At 41.8% G+C, this 23,017-nt stretch overlaps 1 protein-coding gene across 1 annotated transcript in view; it reads left to right on the top strand.

The window, feature by feature from the left end:
• The window catches only part of REV3L (REV3 like, DNA directed polymerase zeta catalytic subunit), a 116,626-nt gene that overhangs the window by 23,085 nt on the left and 70,524 nt on the right, over window positions 1-23,017 (top strand). Inside the window, exon 2 of the mRNA XM_032184050.1 lies at window positions 21,955-22,144. Within this exon, the coding sequence (XP_032039941.1) occupies window positions 21,955-22,144 (190 nt within the window). The remainder of the gene's footprint in view (window positions 1-21,954; window positions 22,145-23,017) is intronic.

Genomic DNA, 23,017 nt, shown 5'->3' with positions numbered 1-23,017 from the left:
AATGTGGACTGCTAATTATAGGCGTGTGAAGGAGGATTGGAGATCAAATTCCCTGTGAGCCTCCCTCCCTATCTTAGAGCTTACTGCCTTGTGCTGATCAGAGATACATCTAAACAGCTGACCCCAGTTATTGGGGATGTCGATAAATGTTGTGGTCAGTCTGCTGGGGTACAAACAGGGTTGTGCTTGCTGGATCTGAGAGCTCATGCAAGCTCTCTGACTGCAGCTCCATTCTCAGGGTGTTACAGGCAAACTGCCCTGGCAGGAGCACGATACCACGTAAAGTTACGTGCTACTTAACCCTGATGTAGCTTGTGCGTGTCTCTGGGATGACAGGCAAAACAAAATGCCTGCGCTTTCAAAAGCGTTCGAGCAATCAGTTGTTGCATCTTCACCTGGTGTTACAGCCACCGTTCGCCCTGTCACAGCGGAATCAGGACTGGAAGTGAAATGTAACTTCTCCGTGAAATGTCTCGTCGGGTAATCAGGGATCCTCTCCGCAATTACCTTAGTGTCTCGTTCAGGGGAAGGAGGTGAGTGTCACACAGCAGAGACGCCTGCATTGCCTTCCAAAAGAAGCTGTTAAGTGCACAGTCTGAGGAATCTCTGCGTCGATAATCCAACTTCTGAGATTGGCTTGTTCTTAGAAATGCAGCTGATTAATAATTCAGCGTGGCAGGATTGGATTTTTTCGACTGCTTGTGATCTGAGTGCCGATGCCTGGACTGTGCGTGCTCTCATCTTGGGGAGCTCAGAGTATAAAGGGCAAGTGGCTTCAACCTGCTGTCGTCTGCTGCTTTCAAGGCAGAAACCTGTGGTGTCTGCGTACCTTGACTCGTAGTGAGCAACCAATTCAGTTCATAGCTTGTAAAATAAATGTGGTGTGGATAGAATTTATTCACCCCTTCATACTTTGATAAAGGAAAAATTATTTGCCAGAAGATCTCTGCTCTCTGTCTCGTCCAGCTCTGAACAACTTGCTATTGTTCTCCTTCTGTCAGCAGTCTTCACCTGCCAATTTGAGGGTTCAGGCAACTAGAAACTCCTACAAAACTGGGCCAGATCTTCCTTTTTGAGGGGTGAAAGGCTTGAGAAAGTACTTAGCTAAGAAGACATTATACCCTCGTGGCAAACTATCTAGGAACTCTTCACTGCATTTCTCATAAAGCTTCACAACATAGAATTGTTGTGATTTGGTGGCAGTAAGTTGTGTTGGATGTTTCTGATGAAATATTACTGTGGCCTTGATTCTTTAAGCAGGATGTTCTCCTACACAACTTTAGGAAGGTGACGACTATTGTCAATTCCTCTGCGTAAGGAAACTTATGATTTAATTTAAATTTTCAGAAATGAAGTGTCAGAAGTGATTTTCTTTGTGCTTATGAAAACGTCATTTTGTTTTTTTTCCCTCAATTACAAAGGGAAGTGATAGTATGACAAGAAGAGGTGCTCAGTTTGTTTCCTTTATATCTTAGTGTAACATTTTAGATTGCATGGTAATAAGAAGAAAGCTGGTTTAGTGTCATATCTGGTAACTACAGTTTGTTAGAAAAATGCATCTGGTAGGAAGAACCTGAAATTTCACCCAACTCTTCTAAATCTTTATGTATGCACCGTGCCTGTTCAGTGCTATTCAAAATTTACATGGATTGGGGATTCATTTTTCCATCTTTTACTTCCGTGCTGCTTTGTAGCCAATTCTAGATGGGCACAGCTGACAGTGCTCCCAAAACACTGCAGGGGTGTTGTCCGTGTACCCACTGCCTTGAAGTAAGATGAATTACCTGCTGAAGGTGTCCATCTGCCCCGTACCTCTTTGACTGTAGAGGGAGCATAATGCTTAAGCCGTTATGTGGATGAATTCCATAAATAACAGAAAAGTTAGGTCTCTGGACCAAGAAAAAAAGACTCATCTGACTCATTATAGCAGGTATGTGTGAAATTCAGGCTGTTAGAGATGCCGGTGCTGTTCCTACAATTTTCTCTGGTTCTATCTGTACACCGAACCTTCCCAAGTCAGACTTCAGTGGTAGGTGTCTTGAGGCTCCTTTTGCTGTTCGGTTCAAGTAAACAGTGCGGTTCTGTTGACCATTAGGCAGATGAAAATAAATGCACCCTTTTTTCCTTCAGGGGACAACAGTACAAAAACGTCTTGGAGCAAACGGTAGCACAAAGCATGTGATAGAAAGCTGGGATTCGAGTAGACATAGTGACATGGGTCAAGAAAGGGAATTAACCAACAAGAGCCTTATGCAGACAAGATGCATGTGGTCTGAAAGTGCAGGCAGGTAACTAGACAGATTAACTTACTTACACACAGTGTGGTAGTTGTACAAAGAGTAATTCTATCAGTATATTGTCTTGTGTCTACTTATTTTTGCAATAATTGTGCCTCTGCTGGAATAATTGACTTGGAACCAGGAAAGTTTTAAAAATTATTTTGACCGTATTATTTCCATCTGAACTCAGATAATGCTTTGTTAGATGTTTCCATTAGAAAAAGGAAAGTTCTATTTATTTATGTTTATGGTGTACACTGGGAGCTTGTCTGCACAATTTTTTTTTTATAAGCAATGAGCTGCAAATTACTGTTAAGCATTTCTTTTTAACTAGAATAAAGAGACTTTAGAAAATACCGTGTTTTGTAATACACATCCCTAGAGCTATATGTCTTCCAGTTGAGTGCAGATGTTAATTATTAGTTGGTTAACCTCAAATTTCTCTGGAGGAAAAATGTATGCCTGGTCACATGGCAGGCCACAAAGTTGATTTCTATCATCAGTATTTGTTAAAAGTTCTGTTCTCTTTCAACAATAAGCTTACTTCTTTGCCAAGCGTTCAAGTAAGCTGGTGCTCTTCTTGCATGCCTAGCTACGGATGGTGGTGGGTGTGTCTCAAGTCCTCTGTTGGGGGTATTATAATTAGATTGCTTTTGTTTCACTTTTTTTTTTTTTTTTTAAGTAGTTTGATAAATTATAGTTCTGACACAGTAACTAAAAAGTGTGCTGTGCTATCCCTGGGGGATGCGTTGCTTCTATTGTGTAGATGTGTTCGAATCTCCATCGCCAAGCCAATTTCTGGTGCTATGATTTCTTTCTGAACCGTTTTGCCCATTTGTTTTCATTGTATAGATCCTTATAAATAAGGAACATTCCCCAGACTGGCATTAATTCACTTTTTGGGGAATAAAAAAATCTTAATGTATGAAATTTTTGTCAAGTCTGAGATCTTCTTTATTCTTTTAACCAGTTTGGGAGTCGTGGCTATATTCTAGTTAGTAGGTGTTCAGGAAACCTGTCTTGAAGTGGTGCACTTCAAACTGTACTTTCTTTCTTCATTTTTGGTCTATTGTGTTCCCACTGCCTTAAAGTATGGTCACATGATTTAACATTAGCTATTTGTTTTGCCTGTTTATGTTATGCAATAAAAAATTGCAAGCTTTATAAAACTTTACTGGCAAAATTCTTGATTGTATGACTTTAAAAAAAAAAAAAAAAAAAAAAAGTGAGGAGAAACGATGAGTTTCCCATTCAATAACCAGTGTCCTAACTCAGATCCTGTATATTAACACTGATAGAGTTGCTCTGCTTTTAGAAACACTTGATTTGCTTTACACTCTGGATTGATTAGGTCTTTTTTCAGCATGAACCTCAAGCCATCTTATGTTGTTTACAAGTGATAAGAATAGTAGGATTCACATCTTGCAAATGTAGAGCAAATCCCATTTCATTTTGGTAGTCATTAGAAGTCATTTGCTTTCTCAATCCATTTTCCAAAACAGTTGTAAATTGCTGTCTGACCTACTTGCTTGAAAAGCAAGGGACATCTAGAGATTGTAAACTATTTGTAATACTTAAGAGTTTCGTGTCAATAACCAATGAGACCTCACAAAAGACCGTTTGCCCTGTTATGTTTTAGTAGGTGGTTAACAGGCCTTTTTGCTATTTCCTTGTATTTGCAGGAAACGCCGCTTTTTATCCCTTCAGCAAAACCGTGCACATATGGATGTACATACTGTCTGACAGTTCCTTCCCGCTTTCAAGAATGTGGCAGCACAGGAGCGTGCTTTCCTTTGCTTTGCAAGCAGTGAACTTTTAGGTTAGACTTTTGAATGCTGCTTAAGCTGTCTCTTCTCTGGCATTGGGACTGCACAAAGCAAGAGCTGCTGTCACCTGCCTTGTGCAGCTTTGTGTGCGTGCCGGCACAGTAATTTGGGTGGTGATGGTGAATCGGACTTGGGGAACTGGTGTATTGAAAAGGGTTATCTTTTTGCAGGGTGAGTTTTTAGCTAAATTGATGTTCCATCCCAGTTCTTAGTGCATATGTTCAAAGGCTTTCACAGTCTCAAACAAGAAGTGGAGAAATGGGGCAAGAGCAGATGACTCTGGCAGCTTGATTTTCGTCTGATTTTGTCTCTACAGCTGAATTGCCTTTCTAAAGAATAATCATTCTGTATGTCATGTCATCTCTCAGTATAAATACACGAGCACTATCTTGTATTTAAATGCTTGGAGGACTTTTTTTTTTTTTTCCGTCTGCTATATTTTGCTTTTTCCCCCTCTTTTCTTCACCTCTCGTAAAGGAATAAAGGTGCTAAAATTTAAAACTGAGGAGCATATATAGCAGATTTAATACTTCGGTTTTATACAGCAGTATCTTACTTCATTTCTTCCTAAATGGTGTTTATGTTAAAAGTGGGGGTGGGGAAGGAGGAGGTAGTATCTTGAATGCTGAGATATTTTCCATTCAATTTAGCATAATCTGAAAACTCAGAAATCTAAACAGCTTACTATATGCAAGGTTCAAATGATGTTTTAATAAATCTCTTTTAAAAGTTATTTTAAAACGTAATAAATTAGAATATGCATATTTTCAACAGCACAGTCATACATCTTTTTACATAAATGTGACATTTTAATTTGCAAAAACTAACCAGTGAGCAAATGCTTGTGTATCTACATACCTTTATAATGTGGCTTCTGCTGGGTTAGTGTGAGAAGGAAATCTCTGCAACCAACTGCATTCGTTGTTTCACCTTCTGATACACTTGTTGATGTGTGCAGATGCTGAGTGTGCAGTGCTGTCATAAAGCTGTGTTTAGGTCAAAGTTCCTGAGGAGCCTAGCACATTATTCATTCCAGCCACAAGGTGACTCTGCCGTTAGGTCGCTCTTGCAGAACTGAAACTGTGGAAGAAAGAATTGATACACCAGAAAGGACAGAATGCAGAGATGGCCAAACCAGAAGTAATTTATAAAGTGCCGGGTTCCCTATTTTTGGCCTGGCCTGGTCATGACTGAGAAGACTAAACAGTGTGAGAGGTGTCAGTTGTGCTGAGGCTGAATTTGCTGTCAGTCACTTTGTGGTCGGTAGGCAGTTGTTCCGTGTAAGAGCTGATGTAGGAGCTTACACCAGTAAAGCACACTTTCTGTCATACCATTCATGGTTGCTTTGTTCTCTAAGTTGTAGTAATGCATTGCTGGTTCCTGTAACAATTTTATGACTTGCCAGCATCCTTGAACTTTTATAAATTGATGTTTTCAGCTTGAATGCATACAGCTTTTACCTGTTTCAGACTCTCTGGTTATTCAATCTCTTATTGTTAATTGATTCGCTTCTTTAAACTGTTTATCAACACATAGGGAATCAGCAGAGAAGCCTAGCTGGAAAGATCAGCTACATCTCAGCAGCAAAAGAAAAACATGGGCTTATTGGCCCTGGGAAATACCAACAGAAATTTTGGTAACAAAGACTTTTGGTCCTCCTATATCCTGAGGAAGGAGTGGATTACTCGAGCTCTTGATCTAGCTCAGCAAGGTCTGTCTGGTGGTGTTTAATGGCCAATTCAAATAGATTCTTCTTCCTCTTCTGAATTGCCAAATTTTAACTAGTTCCCCAACCCCATCGCCAGCCCGTCTAATCTTTTCCTCATCTTCTGTAGGAGTTCTGCAGTCCTTATTTATCAGTCTGTTGTGTGTAAATTCCTTCTTAAAAGAAAGCTGGGGTTGAAGGTATGCCAGAATTCGTTTTCCTTGTGTGAAAGCATTAGAATGGTTTTCAGTAATGGGATCAACTGCTATTTTTTCACATTCTTTCCACCAATTAACACATGGTACTGAGTGACATTTTATCCAATTATGCAACTGCTAGGCATAATCTTACCATCTACAGTCAAAAACAGATTCCAAGTAAAACATTCACTTTGAGAGGCTTTCTCCTGTAATTCTGATGTATTTATTATGTTTCGTGAAGCTCCCCACAAGTCAGAGCTGAGGTAATGTTACTGTCTTGTACGTGAAGAACTCAACTTCCAAAATGCCAATCCTCGAGTTACAACTCTTGGAACTGCTGTGGGGTCTCAACCCCAAAGTATTAGGGTCTAAGTTTCTATATTATTGCTGTGCTTAATGATTTAATTAAAAATGTTTCAAACGTGCAAATGTTTAGCAGTTTTCTAAAATATTTCTGGCTGATGGAGTACAAAAAAGACGGTGCCAGCATGCAGCTCTGACTTGCTTGCAGATTCCGGCTCTCTCCTGTGTACCAAGTGAAGCTAAGGTGCCTTGAAAGAACCACTACCAGTTGCACAAATAAACTTCATTTAATATATATACCTGAGGAGCCAGAGGCTTACAGAGTAACAGCTGGTTCAGGTTTCTCTTGGTAGATGGGCTGTTTGAGCTGCAGGTTGGATTTAGTGTGGTGTCAGGGTTATCTGCCAGACTGCGCTGTCTGTCCTTCCTGTTGTGCTCAGCCTCTTGCTTCCTGTCTTCTCCCTGAGTTTCTTTGTCTCTCTATTTATCTTCTTGCTCCCCCACTCCATGCACTTTTTGCTTTTTTTCCTACCATGCTAGCAGGATCCCAGTGGGAGAGCTATTGAAAACCTGGGGGGGCAGGTGGCCTTGGTATTTGACTGCAGTTATTTTGCTCCTGCTGCACACTGTAGTTATGCTTTCAGACAAAACCACAGGAGAAATCCCCATTATTGCTCAGATTTTATTTTTAAAAGAAAAGTTTTATTTAAGGATGTGTGGCTAGATGGCCATGTTTGGCTTTGCTTAATTTTAGACGTCACTGAATGTGTTAAGGACTGGAATAGCCACATATGTATGGTAAATCTTGAGAAGAAAGCTAAATTTAAGCATTCTAGTGTAAAATTGCTGTCGCTATATCTGACAGCAACGTATTCAGGAACTCCTTAATTCTGAAACAAAACAACTGTGCCCACGCTTGTCTTTTCACGTTGACTTCCATGGGACTGTTCATGGGATGAAAATGAAGCATCTCCTCTTATGTAGTTTAGGAGTCCTTGTTTGTAACAGTATTTCTATACAATGAGAGCAGTTAAAACTTTTTTACACAATGCTTTATGCAGAATACTTGAATACTGTAATCTCATCTTCAGTAATGCTAAATCATCATCAAAAATTGGTGCTTTTTTTGCAATCTTACTTTAGCGTTTAATTAATTGGCTAGAGAATCTGTTACCTGTGTTCAGTCACTAATAATATGAAAATGCAGCTCAAAAAAATTCCAGTTGTCTGAGCCATTTTAATGACATGATTTAAAAAAAAAAAAACCTGTAACACGTGAAAACTTGTCTGACTTGATAATATGCCATACATCTGAAAATTAAAAATCTAAGTAGGTTTTTAAAGCCAACTTGTTAGAAACAGTCTCATCTAAAGATCTTTGCAAATTAGCAATTTTCAGAATAATTCATAAAGAATTTTAATAATAGTGTCACGTATCACTTTGTCACAAAGTATTAACTTCTCTTTTCTTCTTATTGATTCTACAGTTACCCAGGTTTTTTCCTGATTTTCTCTGAACAATGTGCTACATTAAAGGAAAATCAGATACACGAACGGTTTCCTTATAAAGCACTACTTAAAAAGTAATGTGGTCGTCATAAGTATGTGGATACACAGCTCATTAAATCATCAATGATCATGGCGTTAAGAGACTTCCAATAGGTATAGTCCTAGCAAGCTGCCTGAGTCGTGAGTTCACAGTGACCTTTCAGGAGCCTGAGCAGTGCTGGTAATTCCCCAAGTACACGTACTCGATCTCCTCCTCCTCCCTGAGTTCAGTCTTCTGTGGGCCTTTCAAAACACAGGGTGGAGGGAGCTTCTGAAACGTGGTATCCTGACTCTTGGAAGAGCAGGAGATCTCTGAAAGCATCAACAGAAAGCTACATTTTAGAAAAAGCAGGGGTCTGGTGGTGAGAATTAAACATCCTTTTTGACAACACATCAGCCAGAAGGAATCTGTCACACTTCTCTTGCTTTCGGTAATGTTCTAGTCTGGATCTTAGAATTTTAAGGTCAAATGTGAAGAAAACGTGGTTAGAAGACAATTGAAACACCTACTGCTGCAATTTATTTTAACACGGACAATCATGCAGGAGCATTACTTCAGGTACTCGTTCCTCTTGATTTTGAAAACAAAACCTAGTTTTCGAGGGCACTGACACTTAAGTATCTTCACAAAAAGTGTAGTTCAGAAGTCTCTTCTCAGTAGTCGTGCTCCCAGGAGAGCAGTGATGTGTCTCCAAGCATGGCTAAGAGCTCCCTCGTCTACCGCTTTTTACAACTGCAGGATGAGCAAAGTTGAAGTGATTATGATTGTTGCACGAGATTTAATTTGTGGATTTATGGTTAAAAGGTGTTAAAACGTACCGCCTACATATCACTGCCGTCATTGGGCCAGGAAAAAGGGTAAGCAGGGGGAGATGGGAGTTAAATCTGAACAGAGCAAGGCGGGGGAAGAACTGGTATTAGGTACTCCCTCTACTCAGAGCATTTAGTGCATTAGCTTAAAATGTGAAGCTAGATTGCTAGCTGTCTTTCTCCCCTTGTTCTTTTTAATTATATGTGAGGGAGAGCTTTTGTTTTCCATGCAGAAAGGTGATCAGTACTTTGAGTAGCACTGTGCACAGAATTTCAACAATTCAAAATTGAATAGCCAGTGAGATGACCCTGTGAAATAGGAATATCTGCGTTGGGTGATACTGCATCAGCAACAGATAGTTCTGAATAACACTTCTTAAACATTTCTTAAAGAATGCAGACATGGCTATAAATACTTTGCCTTGGCAAACGAAACATCCAGTCTACGCAGTCTTTTCAGGCACTCTGAAGGTTATTGAGTAAATACAAGCCAACCTCATGAAATGATCTGCACAAGGCAAACAGTCTTTGGATACATGCTTTCTGTAAAGTGCTCAAATGTTTGATTTGTTTTTTCAGTAACACGGCGACAGAAAAGGACCTTGCAATTTTAATTATGCGAAGAACTAGAACAGCGTGTATGTTACCAATTAATGACTGTAACAAGCCTAAGATAAGAGTGCTACAGAGGCTGGGCATTCTTTGCAGGAAGAAAGGCTAGAGCAGGCAAAAAGCCATGGAACCCTTCAAGTGCTGCCAAGAGACAGCAGACTTTACAGAAGATGAAAAGAGGGGGATGGATGCCTAATTCAAGATGAGGAAGTGAAGTAGCACGTTACAAAAGAAACCGAAATAGGAAGTAAGATACTTAATAGTTTTGCAAAATGTGCGGAATAAAATAGTAACACCAGCTGTATTACTGAAAGAGCATTAATTTACATATTTTGTAATATATAAAAGATCAGGAGAAGGCATAAAAAGATCACGTTGGAAGGGTGACAGATGCGGTGCATGCACTTAGCAGCTATTGACTTTAGTGCATGTCTAGATCTTTGTTTACCTGGAGTAAATGAAAAACCAACAGCTTGGTAGAAACCGCAGCTGAGGGCGTGGTGGGGATCTGGGGACTGTACTCACAGACAAAAAGCTACAATACAGAATTCTTTGAGACATAGTGGATAAATCGGGGGGAAAAGAATATGTGTAAAAAGAGCTCATTTCATTTACTTTGGTTTTCGAGGACTTTTTTTTTCCTTGTGTAAGACTTACCCTTGTGTGTCTTCTGACAAGCAAGGAGGCTACCTAGTAACTGAATGGCAAGCAAAATAAAAATACAGAAATAATGTGTGATTTCTATATTTCATGCTATTTTAGAGCAAAGGATGAAGAGATCTTTCATCAGAACAAAAAATGGTACTGAAAAATACTATAACTTGAATCTAAATTTTCTAATGCTGCTTTTATTTCTACAGTTCGAAACAATTATTTTTACACTTGCACAGTACCTCTTAAATTAATCCTGAATATCTGTTGATGAGAAGTATAATAATCATCGAACAGCTGTTAAACTGGAGTGAAGAGGGTAAAAAAAAGATCTGGGGAAAGGAGGACAGTAAGATGGAGCATTTTTCAGTGTGCAGCTTTTCTATGGTGCAAACTGTAGAGCTGCGGAGGATTCACAGCTCTGCGAGATGACTTGGGATTCAGACCACCAGCCTTCAGGAATACAGCTTGTGTAAGTTATTTGTGGAGTCGCTCCCTCTGTAACAGCTCCATAAAATCGAATTTGGCTGGGGATTGGTTCATAGCAAACCAGTCTGCTACAGCAACACCAGCTGAAAAGTGTTTCCCTCGTGTAACTGAAGAGTCTTATCACGAGAAACCTTAGGGAAAACTTAGAGTAAGGATTTGAGATACATACAATCTCAATTTATAGCATCGTTTGTAAAAGCTACAATGGATTAGAGTACTTTGACACCCAGCCTCCTTGCTGGAGTTTCTTTTTTCCCACACTTGGAAATGTCCCAAACATCCTGCCCCTTTGTGTGTAGCCTTTCTTGGAAGACTCCTGAGCAGGCATATCTGTCACTAATATATTTTTAGATAGGTTCCTTGTAAAGGATATTACCTCCCACATCATTTATTATTGTTATAATACAACAAATGGACAATGTTTATACCGTTATGGTATTCAATGTAAGTTACAGTAATATGGCTAATTCGTGGAAAGTTTGTGGTCAAATATGTTAATGTTGCACTGAAAGTTTTTATTACCTTGGGCACTGGGGGTAAGTGCTTTTTTACATTAAGTTGATGTGGGACTTCTACTCTGAGAAAAAGTTTAAAGCCGATATTTTCAACTGTAAACACTGAAATCTTCTGGTGAAACTGTCCAAGAATGGTAAGCTTCAAGCACATAAGATGTTAAGAACTTTTTTGTTTCGTTAAAGGCTATGTGTGATGAGAAATCATGTCTATCAGGTTTGCTCTTGGGTATCCTGAGATGTTGTGGTGTAACACTGTAGTGGGTTTACGTGGCAAGGTTTTGGTAGCAGGGAGCCATAGGGGTGGTTTCTGTGAGAAGGATCTAGAAGCTGCCCCATGTTTGGGAAGGGCCCCATTGTTTTCCAGATCCGAGCCAATAAGCGATGTTGTTTTGCGCCTCTGTGAGAGCATATTTAAGACAGGGAAAAAACGCTGCGCCACACAGCAGCCGGGAGAGTCAAGGGAGTGAGGAACAGCCTTGCAGGTGCCAAGGTCAGTGTAGAAGGAGGGGGAGAGGTGCTCCAGGCGCCGGAGCAGAAGTCCCCTGCGGCCTGTGGTGAGGCCCATGGTGAAGCAGGATGTCCCCCTGCAGCCCATGGAGTACCACGGTGGAGCAGGGTTCCACGCTGCAGCCCGTGGAGGAGACCACGGTGGAGCAGGTGGCCCTGCACCGATGGAGGCTGCCACCTGTGGAAGACCCCTGCCGGAGCAGATTCCGGGCCGGACCTGTAGCCCGTGGAGAGGAGCCCACGCAGGAGCAGGTGACCTGGCAGGAGCTGCTGCCCGTAGGGGAGCCAGGTTGGAGCAGTTTTCTCCTGAGGGATGGACCCCGTGGTACGGACCCATATCTGGAGCAGTTCTGGAAGAGCTGCTGCCTGTGGGAAGCCCACACTGGATCAGTTCATCAAGGACTGCATCCCGTGGGTGGGACCCCACAGCACAGGGGACGAGAGTGACCGAGAAGGAGCGGCAGAGAAGAAGTGCTGTAGACTGACCATAACCCCCATTCCCCGTTCCCCTGCGCCGCTCGGGGGGAGGAGGTGGAAGAGGGTGGATGGGGGGGAAGGTGCTTTTGGTTTGCTTTTTCCTTTGTTTTCTCACTTCTCTCGCTTGTTAGTTGTAGGCAATAAATCTTACTATCTCCTTATGCCGAGTCTGTTTTGCCCGTTACAATAATTACTGAGTGATTTTCTCGTCCTTATCTCAACCCTTGAGCCCTTTTCACATATTTTCTCCCCATTCCTCTTTGAGGAGGGGGAGTGAGAGAGCGGCTGTGGTGGAGCTCGGCTGCCCACTCGAGCGGAACCACGACAAACACTGGTAGGTAGCCCAGCACTACACAGCCGCTCTCCAGCTTCCCTCTCCTCAACAAAGCAGGGGGAGAAAATATGGTGAAAAAAGCTTGTGGATTGAAATAAGGGTAGGGAGGTTGCTCACCAATTGGCATCATAGGCATAACAGACTCGGTGCGTGGAAGATGAATTTATTGCCAGTTGATAAAACTAGGGCCATGAGAGCTAAAAGCAAACAGACCCCGCCACACCCACCCCCTTCCACCTTCTCCCTCCAAGTGGTGCTGGAAAATGGGGAGTGGGGGCTGTGGTCAGTCCCTGACGCTTCATCTCCGCCGCTCCCTCACGGTCACTCTCTGCCCCTGCTCCTGCGTGGGCTCCTCTCCAGGGGCTGCAGCTCCGGCCCGGTGCCTCTCGGAGGCTCTCCATGGGCCGCAGCCTCCTCCAGGCCACATCCACCTGCTCCACCGGGGGCTCGTCCACCCATGGGGGGGCTGCAGCGTGGAGATCTGCTCCATGTGGGACCCATGGGCTGCAGGGGGACAGCCTGCTCCACCCGGGGCCTCTCCACAGGCCACAGGGGAACTGTTGCTGCCTGCCTGGAGCACCTCCTGCCCTCCTGCTGCACTGGCCTGGGGGGCTGCAGGGCTGCTTCTTCATGTTCTCATTCCTCTCTCCCACTTGCTGTTGCACAGCAGTTTTCTTCCCCTTCCTTTAGTCTGCTCTCCCAGAGGCCCACCCAGCATTGCTCCCTGGCCTGGCTCTGGCCAGCAGCGGGTCCCTTTTGGAGCTGTCTGGAGCTGGCTCTGCTCTGACCTGGGGCAGCTGCTGGGCTCTGCTCACAGAGGCCACCCCTGCAGCCCTCCCGCTACCAAGCCCTTGCCACATAAACCTAATAGAGAAGAACAGTGCTTGTTTTTGTAGAGCATGTTATCTTCCTTTCAGGCAGAGGAATAGGCTGAGATGAGATAGTTACCTGCAACAGAGGTCTGAATGAAAAAAAAAAAAAAGTGCAAGAGGTATTTATGGAGTTAGTCCTGTTTGAAGAATAGGGCAAGAGAAAGCCAACAGAATATGGTGTCATTTATTTGTTAACATAAACAGGTCTGGTGAGAGTGTTTATACTCTACAGTGTATCACTTCTCTGGGATTACACCAGCTTGGTGGTATTCATGAATTTATAAATATTCAACATTTCTGAAAAGTGTCTGTGGAAAGGTAATGCTGATGAAAACACTGTTAACCTTATCACAATTAATGTCATTTTTTTTTGCCTACAATTTAGAGTAATAAATGGTCTTTGGCAGTGTCTTACGGTGTGTTTTTTCTGACTTACTACCTAGCTGACAGAAGAGTATGTGTTTTCTTCTGGTTGAACAAAAATGTTTCAACTTTTTTTTCTGGTGCAGGGAAGACGAGAGTTGTGATCGGAATGATGCGCACTCTGCGGTACTTGTACAGATCTGTACATACACATGAGCCTCATATATAGAGAGATCGAAGTTCAACTTCAGTTAACAACAAACGAAACTTGTTCTCCTTTGGATATATGGGCACCAATATCCGCTTACATGTGGTTGTTTTACTCTCATCAAGAAAGACTGATCAGATAGCTAAGAGAAATCTGTAGCAGTAATGGTTTTTAATGAAAGCTAGTTGAAGGAAGCGGGGAAAAAAAGAGGCTGTGTGACTACTCTGCATCCCATTTTTATTGCTGACTTATTTTTCCATCTTTTACAGGATGCAGTAAAGCACACACACCACTAGCTTATCTGGGAGTGGGAGTAGGAAATATTCTATTTTATATTCAGCTGTGCTTTGGTCGGTGTGGTCTAATACAGCCTGCCCCTCTGCTGCAGTCATAGGGTTGTTTTTCATAGTGGAATAATAGTTTGGCCACTGTTGCCAGCATGTATGTGGCAAGAGCCTAGTATGATGGTTAGGATCTGCAGCTAGGGCCAGCTGCATTTTCCACCTTCACGTGGTCATTTTAGCTGGCATCCTATCCAGTGATTTTTGACACTCATAAAAATATTACTGATATTGTCCAGCTGCTTACATGAGCTGTCTGCCAGTAGAGAAAGCAAGAATAACATTTCGTATGGCTCATTTTGTAGATGGGTATTTGACACACAAGTACCAAACCTAGTCTTGTATGTCTGTTTGTTTGTACTAAGAAAGGAAGAAACTAGTGTTGCTGTTTCTTCCTAATTCAGAAATCATCAAACTTATGAAGAATGGTTTGTACATAGCTCACCCATCAATTCAAGGTAGGAGCAGGTAGTTTTATGGAAATCATCAGGACAACCTCACTGAGTTGGCATATTGCTGTTTCAGTTTCTGTGCTTTTCCTTGGGTTTATTTGTTGTTTATGTCACACAGTTCCGTGTGATGACTGTACGACTTTCCAGACTGCAGAAAACAGGATTTGGTAAACCAAATTGTCTCTTACGTTTCATGTTTCATGTGACTAACACAACTTGTATCTGGTGAAAAGCCAAAAGCTTGCTTGCAAGCACATTAGCTGAGCAGGTATCAGTTGGAGATGTGACAACTGAAGTGTGTACTTGGGCACTCAAATAAATCAGTGTTTCAAAGGTAATTTTGTTTGGTGTTACCTGGGCTATTGTCTTTGAGATTCTGGGCGTGCAAACTGCTTGTGCTAGTTTGCTTTCTCTACATGAAGGCTTGCTGAGACAGACGTGGCGATGTCCTCAGTAGGATACCGCTGCTTATGTGAACACTTCATCCTGTTTTTCTAGCTGTTGCATGCTCCAAGAAGCCAACTTTCTGCCGTAGTGTTCCTTTTGTATATTTATCCCTGTAACAGATCTTTCAGATATGGAAGTACAGTTACAGCTGTTTCACAAGAAAGTGCATCATCTGTAGTAAGCAATTTGCCCAGGGCCACACATGAAGTCTCCCTAGGTGGTAATTGAACTCTTCTCTTTGCTTTTAGGCTGGGTTTTACTTCAATATGCACCTGGCAGCACCGATTCCTAATTTTAAATTACAAATGGAAAACCCAGTCCTTCTCTCTCTCTAAGGTTCTCTGCATCAAGGGTGAGGAATAATTGAGCTGTAATGAATCACAGCCCTCATCTTCTTCATGGATAAACTTTACTTTTTTTTGTAGTAGAAAAAAAACAGAGTAGAGGTGTTGCATGTTAGAGGAAACAGTTACTGACTGATGAAGTATAAACAGTGGCAAGTCTCTAGCCAAACACTCCGTTTGGACTCAAACAAATTTAATTAAACTATTTCGCTAGCCCTTTTACAAATGTTACTGAAATAAGTGTTTTCATATGTGCCAGAGAAAAACTGAAAGCTTTGACACAAATGTGTAATATTATATATGAAATATGGTCTTTGGGCTCTGTTCTTGATTTTGTTTTGAGGTTATCTTGCTGATGCAAGATCTTTTTCTGTTATTGTTTCTCCAGTGTCCAGTATTTAAGACTACAATGTGTGGACTCCTCTCTTTCTTCTCACCCTCTTGGAAAAAAGATGGCCTCATGTAGGACTCTGGGAAATGTTGAGTTTTCATTTAGTCACTGAAGAGTTTACATAAGTGTAATGTACTGTTAAAGGACGCTTTGACATTAGAAGATGAAACTCTTGTATGTTTTTTATGATGTAGCAGGCATTTTAGGAGAAAAGGGCCTTCCCGACTTATGCCGGTGAAGGGATTTGACTTCATCAAAGCATTACCTTGTTTCCGAATTCATGTATGTGATTTATTTGCTTTCTGTGTGAATCAAAGAGTGATGACTTTCATTTCGCAGGTTGTATTAGCAGTATAAAGCAATGGAGTCCTATCCATTTTTAGTAGCTCGGTATTGAGTAGTATTCAGTGATGGGTGCCTTGACAAACTCACTGCAGTGAATGAGATGGTTTAAAGTGTCGTCTGACCTGTGCAGGGGATGCTCACACTGCTACTAGCTAGCAGTTGGGGTAGAGTAAATTGTACTACTCTAATATTTTTACCATTTGTTGTTCTAGTATTTGCGCCACTTGCAAATTTTGATTTTTATATTATTTTTTCTTCTAACAGAATTGTTAATTCTCTCACTCCCAGTAGTCATTATCACTTACAGGGTTGGATGTTTGTGCTTCTTTTGAAAATTTTCAATCTAGATAGTTAAACAGTTACTTGAAAATACCTCTTCATCTTTTAAAGATGCTAATGTTGCATCTTCTGATTTCTGTTGAGTTTGCTTTGCTCTTACTGGTGAAGGAAGAGAATCCCTTCTGGCTTCCCAGCCTTTCTGTGCCACACACTTGATGCATTCACATGCGTTCTTCCACTAATATGATCCGTGTTTGATTAGTCCTGCCACTGTACAAAACTGCACTTAAAGTTCTTTTAATAGATTGAAACTGCATAAAAAGCCCTTTGTCTTCCACATTTTACATCATTTTCTTAATCTCCAGCCAGAATTTTCCTAAAATCTTGGGATTTTGCCATGTATTTAAGTGCTGCTGCCTTCTCCTTTTTGCTCCCATCCTGTTGCATTGTATGGTGGTGTGGGAAAAATGTGTCATGGATCAGTAATTAAAGTAACAGTCCTAGGGAGAGTTTCAACAAAACAATGCTCATTTACATGTAGGAACGGCTTTTGTGCACTTGTTCCCTGTGGCCCTTGCTTGCCTTCTTATCGTGGGGGTATCTTGTTCTGCGGCAGAAACACCACAGGAAAATATGGTTGCTTGTAGACCGTCGTCGAACTTTTCACTAATGTCTCATGTTTATCTAGACTATGAGATGAGGTCTGTCATCTGTTCAGCCTGGAGAAGAGACCTAGGGAGATGTTATTGCAGCCTTTCAGTACTTAAGGGGGGAAAGATGGTGAAAGTTTTCCACTGAGTCGTGTAGTGGTAGGACAAGGGGCAATGGCTTCACATTGAAAGAGGCTAGGTTTCGATTAGATATTGAAGAGAAATCTTTTTACCACAAGGGGTGGTGAGGCCCTGGCACAGGCTGCCCAGAGAAGCTGTGGGTGCCCCATCCCTGGAGGTGTTCGAGGCCAGGCTGGATGGGGCTTTGGGCAACCTGGGCTGGTGGGAGGTGGCCCTGCTTCTGTCAGTGGTCTTGGGCCTTGGCTACATATCTTTAAAGGTCCCTTCCATTTCTATGAAATCCAGAACTGATGGACTTCTGTCTCCTCCTCACACACAGACTTCCATGCGCTAGCTGTGGTGAATCCTTAGGTTTTGTAGCTCAGGCAGCTGTCAGGATCCTTGTCTAAATGTATTCCGTAATATTTTTCATGGTTTTCATTTGTGCTGAAATTTGTCCAATTCGGTCTTAGCTCAAAGATGTTTTTCGAAGTTCAAAGCAAAATAAATTTTATTTTCAAATGGAGGATAAGCACTTCTCTGAGGATGCTGGAATACTAATCCTCAGGTTCTGCAGCTTGCTGTACTGGGAAATGAAGTGTACTTATGTCTGAGCTGGGGTTGGACCAGATTATCTCCGGAGGTGCCTTCCAACCTCAATTTTTCTGTGATACTGTATAGATTGCATCTCATTTTTATCCATGCCCATCATCCTGTGTGGCTGAGCCTTCCGGTGGTCAGAAGAAATCAGTTCCTGAGCAGAAATCTAGTCGCTTTGCTTTCCTTTATCCTACTGGTTTCATTTCTCTTCTAATTGTATCGAAGATTTCTGTCTCAGGCTTACTACAGCTTTTTCTTCTTCTATTTTAAATGATACCGTAGCGCAAGGATTACGTTTGGTATGTGTTCCTAATTGTAATGCATACAGCAGGCAGCTTCAAAAATTAGCAGGCTTGATTTCTTAATCCCCGTCCCATGGGTTTCAAGTGTACAAAATGCTGTGTTTGGCTTTAATGCTTCAGCAACATTTATGCCACTTGCTTTGGTAAGTGTGGGTTTAGGGCTCTGTCTAAAAAAATGCTAAGGCTCACTTTCTCTACTGTCTAAAAAACTAAATGTTTTTGATGTATTGATTGATTGTTACTCTGGCTATTCACCTCTATCGACGTTTAGTTTCCAGTTCCTTCTTTTCGTGGAATACAGCCAATTTGCTACTCAAGTATCTCGTAACATCTCGAGGTTTTGTGTGTTGCTCCCTTTCTGTGCTGCAGCAGCACTTCTCATGTTCATTCATTCACTGCTTCCCTCGGTGCCTGAAAAAGACTTGTGAGTGAGCTGCAGCTCTGCTTCCCGACCTGAGCGCCTTCCAGTCACGTGCTGGAGTGCTCGCTCTGTGACTTGCAGATAGCTCAACTGGTGCAGACCCCGTTCTTTAAAAGAGCTCGGGCTAGAGAGGTTGTTTGGGCAGCAGCCACATCCAGGCTGATAGCCCGTTATCACCACCAGTCGGTTCGTTTGCACACACAATTGCATTCATTTATTAACAAAGACATCATACGTACTGCTCGTGTACAGAACGGTTGTGATGAAACCTTTTTCTTGCAGACAGGTAGGTGGCCTGTCTGGTCTGGAGCTGGGAATCCCTCTGCACGGCTTCAGGTTTGCCTCAGGAAGCTGAGGGGAGCGGCTCTACAACCTGGATGGCTCTTCTCCAGACTGCACTGTGTGTAGAGCACTGCTTCCATCGATGCGGCAGATGCAAAGGAACTGATGAATGGATGTAAAAATAACATCTGCTGGGCCCTGTAGGTGGTCGCTGTTGTTCCAGCGGTACGAATGTGCTGCTGTCTGTATCTCTGAAGAGAAAGAGAAACATGAGATCGACGTGTTTAAAGCATAAAACCTCTTAACCTTATCCCAGGCCAAGTTTGTAATTTATGTTAATTGTAAGTCTGTGTGGTCTGAGATCCTCAGCGGGTAGATCTGTTTTCTTCTTGTGGCTCTGTTGGAAGGGATCCACTCGAATCTGTAGCAGCGTAGTGCAAACCACGGCCCCTGCTCCTGGGGTCTGGCCTCAGACCCAGCACCCCAACCTTTGGTGCAATTTGGGGTTTTTACTTCAACAACGGGAACAAATGACTGTGCTTATGTCAGTAGGGTAAGGCTCAGGGTAACACGGTTTGTAAATAAAAATAGAAGTAAAACCAAATGGCATGATAAATGAGTTAATACTGGCAAGGAGCAAAGTGAGGAACTGTATAAACCCATGTAACTTGACAGCTGCTAGCCCGCTTGCTTTCTGGGCAGAATCAAAACCGAGGAGTGACTCAGTGTGTGTGTTTTCGAAGATTTCCCTAGACTTAGATGGCATTTTGATTCTTTGGTCAATCGAAAGCTATAGTGTTTTCCATGGTGTTGGTTGGTTTTGTTTTTTGTGCACAGGAAGGGAATAGAGGGTAAGGGGACAGAAGGGAATAGAAGGAAGCTTCCTCTGTACATGTCCTGTTTTATTCAGCAATAAAGTGGTGTTTCAGTTCAGCAAAAACTGTGCAATATCTGCAATTGAAATGGATATATATTTTTAACTCAATTAACTTGAGTAACCAGATGCTAGCTGTAAAAGCTTTATTAATTGTTCTCTGTAACTTGAAAGGAACCTGAATTTAAATAATAAGTTCAGAGCATCTCCCTGTTTTATTTAGAGCTTTGTAATTTTGTTTTGTGGGCGAGCACGATTTAATTATAATTCAGAATAGTTTGGCAACCGCTAACGCAGATGTATTTGAGCGCTATCAAAAAGAACAAGAGTTCGTAGCTACTTCTGTAACAGACCCAAGTGAGGAACTGATTTGGCTTGACAAGGTAAAGGTAACAAAAGTGGGAATTTCTAACGTTCACAGGGGGATAGACCTCTATATCCGCCCAGAAGTTCTTATTCTGTAGCTCCAATATCAAGTGTAGCTTGGGGTGGGTTGGTTTGTTCATTTTTTTAATGCCTCAGTAAGCATTCGCAGAAACATATATGAAAAAAATGTTTTTTTTTTCTTGAATGTCATTCTTGCATACGTGCTTTTTTTTAATAATAATAAAAAAAAAAGGCAAAGGGAAAAAAAGGAACTGCATAAGTTTAGACCACTGCTGTTTTTAATATGGGGGTTAAAAACCCTTTATTTGAGGCAGTCTTAAGTACGGCCATGGGGAGACACACATCTGTTGGTGACTTCGTACAGAAAATTAATTGTCTGCCATCACTGCATGGATCAATACTGCCTCAGTTCACATGCTACTAATGAATGACTTTTCCCACAAAAAGGTGGCAGAGGTTCTCCTGCCCTATAAAGCTGCTGGTTCTGCCCTTTGTTTTGCCATTCAAAAAATTCTAGTTCATATTGTTTAGTTTCTTTAGTTTGGTTTCTTTAATGCGGGCAGATTTCATCGTACGTGCCCCCGATGTTATGAGTGTGTATTGTGTACTTGGGGTGTATTTGGACATCGCTGGAGAGACTTGATGGGGTTGATTTTCTAGGAAGTGAAAAGAAAAAATCACAGTGGAGAACAGCACCATGTGCTAGCATCCTCTGGGCTGTTTCTAGGTGTAAAAATGGACAGACACCCTGACCCAGGAAGCCTGCTCTGCTTGCTCATTAGAGGACTTGGAGCTCTCTTTACTGGGTGGCCAGTGGTGCGTCCATGCAGATGTGAGATGAGTGAGTGTAAGTAGTACGGGCAAGGTCCCTCTGCTGAGAAATAATCTCAGGTTGGAGGAATAATCTCGTGGAAGTCTGTTCCTTGGAGTTGTGGACCAGTGAGGTTGTGCTGCCTCCCTGTAGTGTTGTGATTGATGAAAGCGGTGCCTTCAGACACTGTTTGGCTGCCTTGGTGCAGAGTGCCTGGCCAAGCAGAATACCAAATGCTGTTCCCTGTCATTGCAGTGGGGTGGGGAGTAGTGTGTGTTTACAGTAGTTTTCTGCAAACCTTTTTCACTGACCAGTGAGAAGTCATGAGGGCTTTTGCGGGCTCGAAGGGTGGCGATGTGGAATTTGTTAGGTTTGGGAGCGAATGCATGCTCTGGTGTTTTATGGTGAGGGAAGGAAAGAACATGTATTACAGCTGAGAAGAGACAAAAAATAAAAATATAATGGTCATGCTTGGGATATCCCGATCCACATCGCTGTCCTTACCTTGTCCAAAACAGAAGCTTGAGCTGTGGTCTAGTCCAGCATGATGTTTTTTTCGTGGTGTGTTTTTTCATTCTGCTGTTACTGCAGACTCATGAAAGCTAAAGCTGAGAAGTAAGCGTGTTGGTAGAAGGTTAGAGACCTGCACAGGCAGCGGAGACCTCACAGCGATTCACATACTGAAAAAGTTGAAAATCACTGTGTGTTTTTTTTCCACATCCACATAATTTATGCCTTAATGGCTAGAACATTGAATGTCCAGAGCATCCACCAGGTCATTCGTTTTTTAATTTCTGAGAAGTTATGTGCTCATCCCAGTGAGGAATGGGAATCATTTTGATATCTCAAAATATTTACAAGGGCTGGGAAACCATTAACCATCCAACACTAATTCACTATGCAAAATTATTCTCAGAGTGGTGTTATCTTATTGTTACTGATAAAATTGTTAGGATCATGCTTATATGATAGCAGAATTTGCCACTGTGTATGTCATCTAACCACATCTGATTCTTACTGCTGTAGTCAATGAATCAACTGTGAGAACTGCTCTAAATTGGCACCTTTGTATGAATTAGACCTGAACTTGTTTCAATTTACCCTGGCAGTAGAACCTGAAAATATCATAAAAATTTTCAAATTCAGGAACTACTTAAAAGAAATAACGATGTAGTCATTCAAAAATAAATGTTTGCTTTCTCTTTTTAGGTCAAAAGACTTGTCTCCACTTACATGGTATCTTTCCTTACCTCTACGTACCGTATGATGGTTTTGGACAGCATCCAGAACGCTATCTCCGCAAAGTGGCATTCAGCATTGACAGAGCACTTAATGTGGCTTTAGGCAATCCGTCTTCTACTGTTCAACATGTTTTCAAAGTGTCGTTAGTATCCGGAATGTAAGTATGACCTGCGACGGTTCTTTCTGTTATTTGTTTTGAAATGCTTTTTGCAGTTTGATTTAGAAACACTTAACGTGGACTTGGGTGACTGTGGTGCTCTTCCCTTTTTCTTTTTTCTTTTCCCCTCCATGTGTGATTTCCTACAGGCCTGTACAACTGAAAAGCTTTTCTCACTTGCTTTAATCTAACATAATCAACAGTTATGCTTGACACAAATGGTTGGCACAACATTTTTTCCTAAACTTGCATCCTACTGCCCATCATGTTTCCAAATCTGTTCCTTTCAGTTTATTCTGTCTCTGCTATAACAGCAGTACTTTCCAGCCAGCATTTGCTACATGTCTGGCTTATTCTAAGTTCCCCGTGACCAAGCATGTCTTGCAGGAGTCTGCCTCCAGGTCTTCTTTTTTTTTGATCATCTAAGATGGCCCCTCGAAGTCTACCACAGCGACTGTCAGGTCATGCTTATCCATCTGATCCTCCAAGCAGCACAGACCATGAAGATGAGGCTCTCACTTATCTGTCAAGCTGACTGCTCTGTTTTTATTTAGTGTAGCTTTCTACTGCTGCTGAAACTATATATTATTACTGGATGTTAACATTTTAAGGATTCTCTTGATCAATTTTTATTTGGCTTGCATAACCAAGGACTGAAAAATGTGTCAAATCATGGTGAATAATAGCAAGCTGTCCTGGAGGAAAACAGTTAATCTGTATATGCATTGAATTTTTCATCTGCAAAACAATGTAAATGCTAATTTTCAGTACTGTGCAGCACTACCTTTTACTTTTCTTGTTCCACGCTCTGTTGAAAGACATCCTTTCCAACAATTAGTTTCAGGGAGATAATCTTTCTGTTCCCAGCTAGTT

The sequence above is a fragment of the Aythya fuligula genome, chromosome 3 (assembly GCF_009819795.1).
Source record: "Aythya fuligula isolate bAytFul2 chromosome 3, bAytFul2.pri, whole genome shotgun sequence".
Taxonomy (NCBI): Eukaryota; Metazoa; Chordata; class Aves; order Anseriformes; family Anatidae; genus Aythya; species Aythya fuligula.
The sequence above is the reverse complement of the archived record's forward strand: the minus strand, read 5'-3'. Positions and strand labels throughout refer to the sequence as shown.